Source organism: Heterodontus francisci, chromosome 36 (assembly GCF_036365525.1).
Source record: "Heterodontus francisci isolate sHetFra1 chromosome 36, sHetFra1.hap1, whole genome shotgun sequence".
Taxonomy (NCBI): domain Eukaryota; kingdom Metazoa; phylum Chordata; class Chondrichthyes; order Heterodontiformes; family Heterodontidae; genus Heterodontus; species Heterodontus francisci.
In genome coordinates, this window is record NC_090406.1 from 32,938,916 (window position 1) to 32,950,886 (window position 11,971).

Below are 11,971 nucleotides of genomic sequence, written 5' to 3' on the forward strand. Positions count from 1 at the left end.
GAATCTGGTCCTGTCCTTGGCTGACATGCAGAGACACACATTTTCCAGCAGGGTCCAGTCAGTTTAAACAATGAAACTGCGCCGTGCCGACCCTGGACTGCATGAAAATCGAATTGAAACGGCTTGCAGCAGTCATGGAGGCAACCTATCCTTGTTTGCCCCGCTTGGCTGACACCAGGAGGAATCCTGTACCACAGTGTAACCATATAAAAATTGGGTTAACAGCCTCATTGCCCAGCAGAAAATCCAGCCTCCAAAATTTTAGAAGAAAAATGAGCAGATCTCCTGTGGTATTGCTCATGGTAATGGATGGGTAACAGGACTGTTATACCGTGCGACACACGGCATACTAAAGTGCAGTTACATAGTATGACAGAACAGGGATAGACCTTTTGGCCCAAGGATCCATGTTGGTGTTTATGCTCCACCTCGGCCTCCTCCCACCTCACTTCATCTATCAACATATCCTTCTATTCCTTTCTCTCTCATGTAACTATCTAGCTTCCCCTTACATGCATCTATGCTATTCACCTCTACTCCATATGGTTTAATTTGGCCTCTCCTTTTAAGGCCATGTGGTATAACTGATGTAATCCTAAGGTCAATTTGAGTTTGATTGCTGTATGGAGGGAAACTTGTAGGTTGGTAGCTGCTTGTAAATTTTTGGCTTCATATAAAAGAAAACAGCAGCAAACAACTGACTTAAAAAAAAAAATACTTTTGACACGTCAAAGTGTAAAGGACTCAAAATTAAAGAAAGACAGACAAACAGGAAGGAAAAGATTGGTGGAAATCTTTCAGACTTACTTTTACATTATTTTTTGTGCTCAGCCCCTTGATAAAGTTTGCGATGTTTCCCAGCAGTCGGTCCATGGAACTGCCCTGAGAGTAACAGGAAACTGAATGTCAATAATTTAAAGTGAGACACAAATAGTTTAACTATAAAACAATTCCAATAGCCACATGTACACTGATTGTCAGAGTCCCAAATGTGATGAGACAAATTAATTAATGTCTTTGTTTCCAAGCCGGTTACATTTCATGTTCCACCAACTTAGTATATAAAAAAAGTGCTGAACAATTTCACAAACTTATTTTAAACAGGTTGCAGTTTGACTAAACATGTGCTGATGGCACTCCAGCCCGAGCCTTCAGAAGCAGTTGCAGCAGATGCTCGGACCTGCGATTTATGGAATGTCATTTAGAATATATTTGTTACAATACATTCATAATAGAATATATCCATCACATATTTATAGTTTGCAAAATTTGATTCATAGGTGAAAGGTTATATTTTACATCAATTATACAACAAGTAAACCCCATCTATCAGGAAAGATCAATTGTACAATACAAGGCTGGTCGGGCCACCTTTAGCCAGGATGTGGATTTCAAAATGTATTTATATCTAAGGACAGATTTAGGTTTAAACTGAAAACCATTTAAATACACCATGCCAACAACATATATAAAAAGCTATCTAACTCAGAACTGATGAAAATTTATAATAGCACGAGTTGACAAATACAAGTGTTCACAACTCCTGACGATACAAACTAAGTTGGCAGATTCATGAATCACTCTGGAGCTGGCAGTAAAGCTTCCTCTGTTTGTTGCATGTAGAAATCCAACATAAAACCACTTTGGACAGTCTCAATCAGTTGCTTCTTAACATTAATAAACTGACCCGAATTCCAAATGTAAATCTCACTGGTGGGGTAATTAGGAAAATGCCACAGTTGAGCAATATTGGATTCTTCAAAGGCTTGGGTTAATTAGAAGCTTTACTCTGTATCTAACCTGTACTGTACCTGAAATGAAAACAGGAAGTGCTGGAAATACTCAGCTGGTCAGGCTGCAACTGTGGAGAGAAAAACAGTTAACGTTTCAGGTCTGAAGAAACGTTCTGATGTAAGGTCACAGACTTGAAACATTAACTCTGTTTCTCTCTCTACAGATGCTGCCTGACCTGCTGATTATTTCCAGCACTTTCAGTTTTTATTTCAGATTTCCAGCATCTGCAGTATTTTGCTTTGATATTAGAGTACTGTACCTGCCCTGGGTAATGTTTGATGGGGCAGTGTAAAGGAAGCATATGTTGTTTCTAACCTGTGCTGTACCTGACCTATGAGTGTGAGATGCTAACATTACATTAAATGACAAAGTGTTCCATTCCCCGATGCCAACAAACTCGTGTTTATGTTCACAAAACAAAGACCACCGCGTTATAGCAGCTCTGAGCAATTCCTGAGGCTGGTGGAATGGACTGTATGTTACTCACTGTTTAACAGACATGCAGCAGAAGACACAACTTAAAAAATGCCACGGTTTAGGCCAGTTCCATACCTTTGTGACATTCAGTCGTGACCTGATCTCAATAATGGAGTTGTTCACTTCTTTCAGGGAAGGTAAAATCTGGGAACTTTGTGCTCCCAATGAGAATCCTCCATACCTACAACAGATCATCACAATGAGGGGTCTCATTTTCTTCATTCTGTTCACCACTCATTGTATCCACTCGAACCCCGAACAGGACATGAAAACACGTCAATTTTATAGCTTTAGGTTTATAACTACATCAAATTAAAAGAAAATACTACAAGTGTTGGAAATCAAACAAAAAAACCCAGAAAGTGCCAGAAATACACAGCAGGATTGTCAATATCTAAAGGAGAAAAGACAGGTTCATGTCTCTCAATTCGAATGAAAGGCCTGCACCTTAAATATTAGCCTGATATTTCTCTTTCAAATGCTGACAGGTTTGCTCTTTATTTCTAGCATTTTATGTTTTTGTTTATAAATACACACATTCTTGAATGTAAAATGGTTAAAAGCTTTCAAACCCTCCAAAATGCCCACTGTACGGTAACAAAAAAATAATTTTATGAACATTAGCGAAGATTATACTTTTGTACTTGTGTCAGAGAACACAAACAGCAGCTTGACATCATCTGACACCAGTGAATGTCAAATAACAGATCACAGGACTCAAAGGGAGGGACAGATTCTTTCTACTTGGGGCGGTTAAAGAACACAATGCTCCTTAATATTTGCATAACCAAAATGTAAATGCAAACCTTCTCTTCCTGGTTATCGTGCAAACATCTCTTGGCTATTAACTGAATGCAATAACTTACCTGAACTCGTTCACCCACTTCTTGGTTTTCAGACTGTAAACATGAACAAGAGGTTTAAGTTACATATAGAAAACGGCACTAAAAAGGCTGGCTTGAAAAGCATACTTGAGTAATTCAGTACCAGTTTAATGACAAAAACATTTGGTTTGCACCCAAGCTGGTGCCACTTTGTACCTTTTACTCATGATCTGGGGGTAGGTCTTCACAAGGTAGTCAGAGATATTCCTGCCAGTTAGGTTCTGAAGTATGTCTCCTGTCTTCCGCTGTAACTGTTCAAAAATAGAAATCCGATGCTGTCAGCACAAAGCAATGTTTATTATTCCTGATTACAGTCACTGCAGTTGTACCCTAAGCAACTGGCCCATGGAGTCTGAATCCCAGCCTGTGTTCTAATGCTATCATTTGTATTCAGTTCAGCAGCCTAGCTCAACATGAGGCTTCACCCAGGGCCAGACCGGTTCATAATGCACAGTAATACTCAACAGCCAGGGTTCCCGATCCTAATCGCTTTCCACTGACTCCTGATAGAAAGAACATGTACACACAATACAAACTTGTATATCGCCATTAGCAGAATAAAAGACCGAGGAGAAGATGAAATGGGCTCAGCTGTCATGCTTTTGACATTTACTGTTCAGGCTCACAGGAGAAAGGTGACTGGTGCCTGTGGAATCTATTAAAATAGTCAGTAGAAGAGAGAAGTTGATTGAGGGCAGGAGGGGAGAGAACAGTTTCTCATAATAGTCAATTTCCCATGGAGCTGCACACAGCAGGTAGTTTTTAAACTTTGTGCGACTGTGTTAAATGACTGACAGTGGATCAGCCGCCCATTCTACATCTCTCCTGATTTGTATTTCCATTGATGTCATTACCCATTGACCTATCTTACACCATCACACAAAGTCAAGATTGATCCCAGAGAGTCTGGACCATGTGTAATCTTCAGGTGAAGCAGGGTTAGTGGTTGGGGGATAACTGCACCAGGGCACACAGATGTAATTCAGTCCCGGCCTTAAAGTCATACATTCTGTCCGTATTTTTAAACTTGTATTATAAACGCATTATAAATGTAAATGTAGAAAGATATCTATGTAAATTACACCTTCTTGCCACTGGAGTGGGAATTTGGATTGAGGGTGGGGGTGGTGGAGGTGGGGGTAATGATTAGGAGAAGTTAAACATTTTACATACATATCTAAAGACTTTAAAGTCGTGTCCCAGAAGACAGAGGGTCGAAAGATTAAAATTTTCTATTAAAATTATTTCAAGCAACCTAAAGCTGCTGGAGCCACGGAGGGAGGCATAGGTGTGACATAAACACCCACTCCAGAATCATAGCTGGATGGTGTGATGGCTCACAGCTTAAAACCACAGAAATATAAAGCATTTCAAATAACCGCCAGCAGCCAGAGGACCTTAAAATTAAAATATTAACAAAAGCAATACTGAGCCCAACAAATGGCTGTAGGAAAATGGGAGGCCCCTTAGGCAGGGTTAAAATGAACACCAGAGATGCAGCCAGATGGCTTGATGGATGCAAAGGCAACATTTTCAGAATAAATGTTTCTAAATACAAATCTGATCTGGAATGCACTGCCTGGAAGGGTGATGGAAGCAGATTCAATAGTAACTTTCAAAACTTTAAAAAGTTGAAATCTGAAGAGCAGGCAGCAGTATAGCCTGAGGACAACGAAAATCAGGTCATTAAAAAAATGGAGAGAACTCTCTTAAAAACAATATATAAATAAGTTAACATAGATTTTTTTAAAGCTTCAAAATTTTACATATATAAATTTATTTATGTGAAAGAGAAAAATCAAGATGGAGTCCAAGTTGGGAGTCACACACAATCGTGCCAGAGTTGTGACAAGCTTACACTGGCAATTTCCACAGAAATGGTGGGTGCAAGAATTGATATAGGATAAAATAGATAGAAAAAGTGAGACAAATACATGGTAACAGGAGGTGAAGCATGTAGACAGGAATTGCGTACAGCCATAATATTTTTGAATAAATTACAGGTATACAGTTACACTGATATTTCAGAATTACAGCCACACTTCAATTATGTGGGATGTTCACATCTGAGCATGTGCAGTGGCATCAAAACAAACATAGTAAGATTTTCTCAGCCCAGATTCTGTTTACAATTCCACTAGAAATACTTACAATATCACTACACACGACCGTGTTAAATCATTCCCTCTAGCGTCTGGCTCTGAATTTCCAATAAATTAGCAAGCAACCTTACAATCTAGAAATCTGAGTAACATACAAATGAACCCTAGCCTCCCTGAGAATTTCAACCATACAGCGAAAGCATCAACACCACAGAAGACAGCGGGCAGGGTAAAACACATCATGACCTGTCCAACTTACCTCAGAGGGCGGGAGCCCTCCTGCTCCTTCTCCACATTCAGGCAACATCCTCTTGCTCTCCTTCGAGCTGCACTCACATGTGGGGGATGGGTCTTGCATAGTCCAATTACCATTGAGGAAGATGGCCATGACTGATTCTGGGACTTGGGGAGTTATCCATTCAGTACTACCTGCTGGGCAATGCACATCTCTATGGTGGAGGAGGGGAACGAGACAAAAAAAAATGGAGGGAAGAAACACAATGTAAAAGAAATTCTTAAAGTCCATCCAATATAAACACAATGGTTTGAGATTGATTACAAATTCAAGGGAAAGGAATGTCTGGGGAGAGAATGTTCTAGCACAGCAGTGTCCTGTCATAAACTCCGTTTCCCAGCCACCGAATCCATCCTTCACCCTGGCAACTGTCATGCGGCTAAACCAGACTGTTTGCAACCTTGGTGTCGTTCACCCAGAGATGAGCTTCTGACTACACATCCATGCCATTACAAAGACCATCTTTTTCCACCTCTAATATCACCCGACTCCAACCCTGATTCAGATCATTTGCTGCTGAAACCTTCATCCTTGCCGGTGTTATTGCAATGCTTTCCTGGCTGGCCTCCCGTCTTTTACCCTTTATGACCTTGAGCTCACCCAAAACTCTGCTGTCTGTATCCAAACTCGTACCAGGTCCTGTTCACCTATCAGTCCTGCACTTGCTGACCTGCATTGGTTCCTGGTTAAGCAATGTCTTGATTTTAAAATTCTTTTCCTTGTTTTCAAATCTCTCCATGGCCTCCTCTCTCCCGATCTTGTAACCTCCTGCAGCCTTAAAAACCTGCAAGATCTCTGCACCCCACCAATTCTGGCCTCTCGGATCTCAGATTTTAATTGATCCAACATTGGTGATCATGCATTCAGCTGCCAAGGTCTTGGGCTTTTTGAAATTCCCTTCCTCTGCCTCTCTTCCCTTCTTTAAGACGCCCCTTAAAACCTACTTCTGTGACTAGGTTTTTGGCCACATGCCCTAAAATCTCGTGTCTTGGTATCAAATTTTGTTTGATAACACTCCTGTGAAGCACCTTTGTGACATCAAAGGCACTAAACAAATACAAGTTGAAGTTGTTGTCCCTAGCTTTTGCCTTTGTAGGGTAGATCAGTGCATACCCCAGAACACTGGTAGTCACAGAGTTTGCATTCTTGTTCCAATTACATCAAGTTGCTGATATTATTAGACTTTAGTATTCCAATTTAGGATGCATCTACCAATGAATCAATGGCATGAAGAACAGCCATTTCCAAACCTCCAGATCCTTGAAATGCAAACAGGACGAACCAGCTAATAGGAATGTCAAGTGGAAATAGAACAGAGTGGCCCAGGCTTCATAGTTTGTAGTTGGATCCAATGCTCAAAAGGCAGAAATTAATATTGTGGGTGCTTATGGAGACGTTACTCTGTTTATTAGGAGCTTTAAATGAGTCCCATGCATAATCCGGGCATAGTATCCAGAATTAGTACATATATAAAAATAAATTGTGGGACTGCTAAATTTGGAATCTCATTAATTCAGTACTCTGATCGATTGTCTGTTTCTGTGAGGTTCACACAGAATGCATGGTGTACCTCACTGAATCTGTAATGTGGAATGGGTCCCAAGGTTTGTAAATGTGTTTATTTTAAGTGGCTCTAATAAAGTAGTGCTGAGGGGGATTAGATAGAGGGAGCTAAACTATATAACATTGTCAATAGGAGTTTCTATCGTTTGAGTTAAAAGCAACAGTGGAGAGAGGATGATAGAGTAAGTGCAGCACTGTACAGCGTCTGAAGAACAGAATAACCTCGGGCTGATACTCACTCATTCAATCCATCTGCCATACATGTGGTGCCAAATCCAGGATCATTGAGAAGTGCACTGATCAGCTCATGAGTACTGGGATCCTCTGGTCTATCATCACTGAAGGGGCAAAAAGATAAATTAGATCAACAATATCAACATTGGACCCAACAGATCTGTTCACAATCAGCAACTCAAACTACACAACAGCTGGAAAGACAGTGCTGAACCAGACACTACAGGCAAAACACCTGCCTGAGCTAAAAACAACAGGTAGGCAGAGAAACCAATAAATTCAAGGGGCCACTGCAGTCTTCTTTCACTTACTTGAGAACTACAAGCTCAAGTAAGGAATGCCCTCCCTGGGGTGGCACAGAGTCAAACAAACAGGTTGCATCACCAGTCTGTGCCAAGGTGGCTGACCTGAGCCAGGATGGTGGCTGAGGTGTAGAATGTGGCTTTACCATTCTTGGGAGTGGGTAGGGAGAGGGGGGGGAGGAGGGGGGGGGGTAAAGAAGAGGAGGTGGAGAATAGTTCTCTTCCTGCTGGGAAGTGCACGTGTGTCAATGTCGAGAAGACAAGAGTGGGCTTGATTGCACAATATAAATATGGATAAGAAAGGCCATTCAGCCTACCTTAACTCATCCATCCAGAAAGAGTCTAAAGGCCCCTCCCAGCATCCAATTTTATCATTAAGGGCCTATGAAGACCACACTGCTGATGCCGACTGGAAATTTCAGGCCCCCACCTGAGGCTGAAACACAGCCCAGGGCTGGAGGCAGCAACATGGCAGCAGACGAGGGTGGGGGGGGGGGGGGGGCGCTAGCACTACATGTAACAATCTTAACCACACACCCCCCTCCCATGACCACGATCCACAGCCGCGGCTTGAGGCAGCCTGAGGAGGAGCTCCCCCTCCACGACCCCACAGTAATGGTCTGGCAGCTGTAGCCAATTTTTATTTCACCTTTTTGGAGAGACTTCAGAAAGTGCCTCCATCTTGAGGTTCCCTCTCTCTCCTACATATAGACAGCTCCCACATCCTACTGGCCCTCCAGTCTCGGAAGCCAGCCCGTTGTCCTCAATTGAATGGCGAGCGTGCTCCCTGGCCACTAATTGGCCTGCTCGTCAAAAATCATGTTGGGCATCAGGCACCGACACGATGCTTGAAATGCCCCAGACGCTGGGGTCCCGACCCCAGAGCTAAAATCCAGCCCTTAGAGTTTGCCTAGGCCACTATTCCACCCGGACACCCATTCCACGTGTTGATCACACTGCAAGAAGACAACTGTCCTAATATCAGCCTAAAACACTGCTGACATTCACCGTCTTGGTTCACACACATAGCGTAGCCACTTCAGTGAGGTACCAGAGGCCAGCTGGGTGCTTTGGAATCCATACCCCAGTGACAGTCATAAGGGGAGAAAACGGAAAAGAAACTACATTCGCACTGACCTTTTTTCTAGTATTGTTGATTTTTGTTTAATATTTATAACACTTCTATGAATATTCAGTGAATGTAGTATTACAACCAAGGCAGGAGGAGTACACTGTTAATTCAGTCCCACTTTTCCACAGGTCACAGCATATCAATAAATTTTCCCAATTACCAAAAAAAGCCAATTACATACTCTATTTGTCCCCTAGAATAAAGCACACCAACCAGGTTTCTTTAATCAACAACATTAACTATTTATTATAAAACCACGTCTTAACCAATAATGGGATAACTTTATATATGAAAAGCTCCTCATTTCCCTAGCCCTCATGCACACACATATATATTCAAAAAAACCGATTAACTGAGTAGAAAGGATTTTTTGGTTTACAGCTGTTTCGTAGGAATGAAAGGAATAATAAAATAACTTGGGTTGTCATGTTCTGGTAGGAAGTTCTACGGTTTGGTGAGGTGTCCTAGAGCCACTCAAAGTCTCTCCAGGTGAGGTTGATGAACAGTCTGTGATGGGTAGAGAGTAAAGGCAATTCAACTGCAGCAGGTTTCACATAGCTCTTTCATCAGGGGTGTAGCAACAGGTCTTAGGTTTTACAGCAGCAGTCTAGCAGTAGAAGATTTCTTCAGATTTCAGGATTTCTGAAAACACAGGAGGCAACAGGAACCATATCTGATGCAGGGATTCTTCAGAGACAGCAGGCAATAGGAATCTGCCACCTTTGAAATAGAGTTTCTTCTCAAGAGATTCCTTTACAGAGAGGTAACACTTTTTCTGGGTCTTCCTCTCTGATCTCCAGGCAGGTCAAAAACCTAATTTCAAATGCCTGCTCTTTGTCCAACTCACTGGCTTTTTAAAAAGGTCCAAAGTGAAAGCAAACCTTTCTGAACAGGTCACATGTCCAGACATAGCATCTCCCTTGTCATTCAAAGAGTTGCTCTGAGGAGGTCAAACCCCTTGCTGATTTCTTTGAAATTGCCTGCTTTCCTGTCTTTGTATACAAAGTCAGCTTCCTTTCAAAACATCCAAAACTTTCAACTATTTGCAGGTATCAATGTCCACCGAAAAATCCTTTTTCAGTTTTTTTAAAAACACACAGCCTTCTAAGTTTTTAATACAAAAATAGAAACCTTGTAATAGTAGGATCAGAGATTATTGAAATATGTACAGAGGGAAATGATCAAATACTTCACGGCTTCAAGTAGCCGAGATGGAAGAGCGAATGAATTTCTGGAGTTTTTCTCAATTAATTTGGGGGATTTGCAAGCGTTTACACAGAACTTTCCCTCAGGAGATCGAATGGGTGGATAGAGTCCATAATAAGACAGACTGTACATGAGTTGCAGAAGGAGTGTGATTGGTTGGCCAAATGCTATCTTTTACCAGCTTGGTTTAATTGGGAGCACTCTTGCCTCTAAGTCAGAAAGTTTCAGCTCACTCCAGGACTTGAGTGTTAAATGCCAGCCACTATTCAAAAAGCACTCCCAGCATCCTAGCCAACATTCCTCTCTCATTCACCACTACCATAAAGAGACTGACTGGTTGCTCCTCTCAGTGTGGTTTGTGGAATCTGCTTGTTTACAAATTGACTGGTGCATACACCTACATAACTGCTGCTGGAGGACCATCAACTTGGTGAAAGACGTTCTTTGGTCTGCCCGAAACCTACTGGTCTTCCAGAGCAAAGAGTTGTCGACGACAGTGTTGCAAACTGGCACATTCCATGGTCCAGGATGACATGCTGAAGGATGCCTACGGCCATACTAGTCTGAAAACGCCCGATCTCGTCTGATCTCAGAAGCAAAGCAGACTTAGGCCTGGTTAGTACTTGGATGGGAGCCTGCCTGGGAATACCAGGTGCAGTAGGAAAATGGGCGGCACAGTGGTTAGCACCGCAGCCTCACAGCTCCAGTGACCCGGGTTCAATTCTGGGTACTGCCTGTGCGGAGTTTGCAAGTTCTCCCTGTGACCACGTGGGTTTTCGCCGGGTGCTCCGGTTTCCTCCCACAGCCAAAGACTTGCAGGTGATAGGTAAATTGGCCATTGTAAATTGTCCCTAGTGTAGGTAGGTGGTAGGGACTATGGGATTACTGTAGGGTTAGTATAAATGGGTGGTTGTTGGTCGGCACAGACTCGGTGGGCCGAAGGGCCTGTTTCAGTGCTGTATCTCTCAATAAAAAATAAGATGCACTAAAGCTTGGGGCAGCCGCTGCAAAAGCTCAATGGGGAAAGGCCACTGTGTAAGGTCCTCCTGCCATAGTGAACTGAGGGTCTGGAACCCATGTAAAACCCCTCAGGCTGTATGCACCAGAGAATGTTCTGGTATGTATTGCGAATGTACATTGTAAACATAACCTGGAATGGCAAGAGTACTGAGGCCTTCAAGTACTATATTGAAAGAAACTAATTATTGCACTTTAAATGTCCAACTTGAATTATTTTGTAATGTATTTTTACAAATTTTTATGAATAAAGTATATTTTTGGAAAACAAAACAATAGTGACTACTAGAAAAGCAATATGCACTTAAGAACAATTCTGAGATATGATTGGGCATTGTACAAATGAAAGCCCTTCTTAGGGCTCTGATCAGTGCTTCCAGCTACATAATAGTATAGCAATGTTTAACACCCATCACTGGTAGATTTGGACTCTTGGGAGGTATACATTAAGTTGAGTACCTGATGAAGGTGTACTGTTCTCCATACATCCATGGATTCAGTTCTAATGGTGGATACTTCCCAAATGGAGGCACAATCAGACTAAAGAGCAGGGCAACAAACACAAACATTGCAGGCAGCACAATCTGGAAAAGATACAGCAGGAAATATTCATTGGTTCATTTTACCCAGTAACTATGCACATTGTTTTATATATACTTGTATTGCATAAGCTCACCCAGCTTTGATGTGCTGTATGTTATATAATCTAGTGATACACTAGGGCTTAAACAAGGACCCTGCTAGCTGAGGGAGGGGGTGGGGAGGGGTTTAGTTGGAGGCTCCAATATAAAATTGCCCTCCCTGCCCATTTTCTGCCAGGTTGTGGGAGTCGGGTGGAGGGAGAAGGAGGAGTTAAAGTCGCCTCAGTGTCAACATTCAACATTGCCAGATAGGTTCAACACAGGTTAGATGTTGAGTAGAAGTCCCTCTGCATCGTCCCTCAAAAATTCACCCCGTGCTTCACC

At 42.2% G+C, this 11,971-nt stretch overlaps 1 protein-coding gene and 1 pseudogene across 2 annotated transcripts in view; one reads left to right on the forward strand and one right to left on the reverse strand.

The window, feature by feature from the left end:
- The window catches only part of LOC137351730 (phospholipid-transporting ATPase ABCA1-like), a 162,285-nt gene that overhangs the window by 34,988 nt on the left and 115,326 nt on the right, over positions 1–11,971 (reverse strand). For both annotated transcript variants that reach the window (XM_068016475.1, XM_068016474.1), the window contains exons 29-35: positions 11,466–11,590; positions 7,355–7,453; positions 5,517–5,706; positions 3,312–3,406; positions 3,138–3,170; positions 2,347–2,452; positions 808–882 (exon numbers count right to left, since the gene is read on the reverse strand). In XM_068016475.1, the coding sequence (XP_067872576.1) occupies positions 808–882; positions 2,347–2,452; positions 3,138–3,170; positions 3,312–3,406; positions 5,517–5,706; positions 7,355–7,453; positions 11,466–11,590 (723 nt within the window). The remainder of the gene's footprint in view (positions 1–807; positions 883–2,346; positions 2,453–3,137; positions 3,171–3,311; positions 3,407–5,516; positions 5,707–7,354; positions 7,454–11,465; positions 11,591–11,971) is intronic.
- On the forward strand, positions 10,535–10,653 carry LOC137351840 (5S ribosomal RNA; annotated as a pseudogene).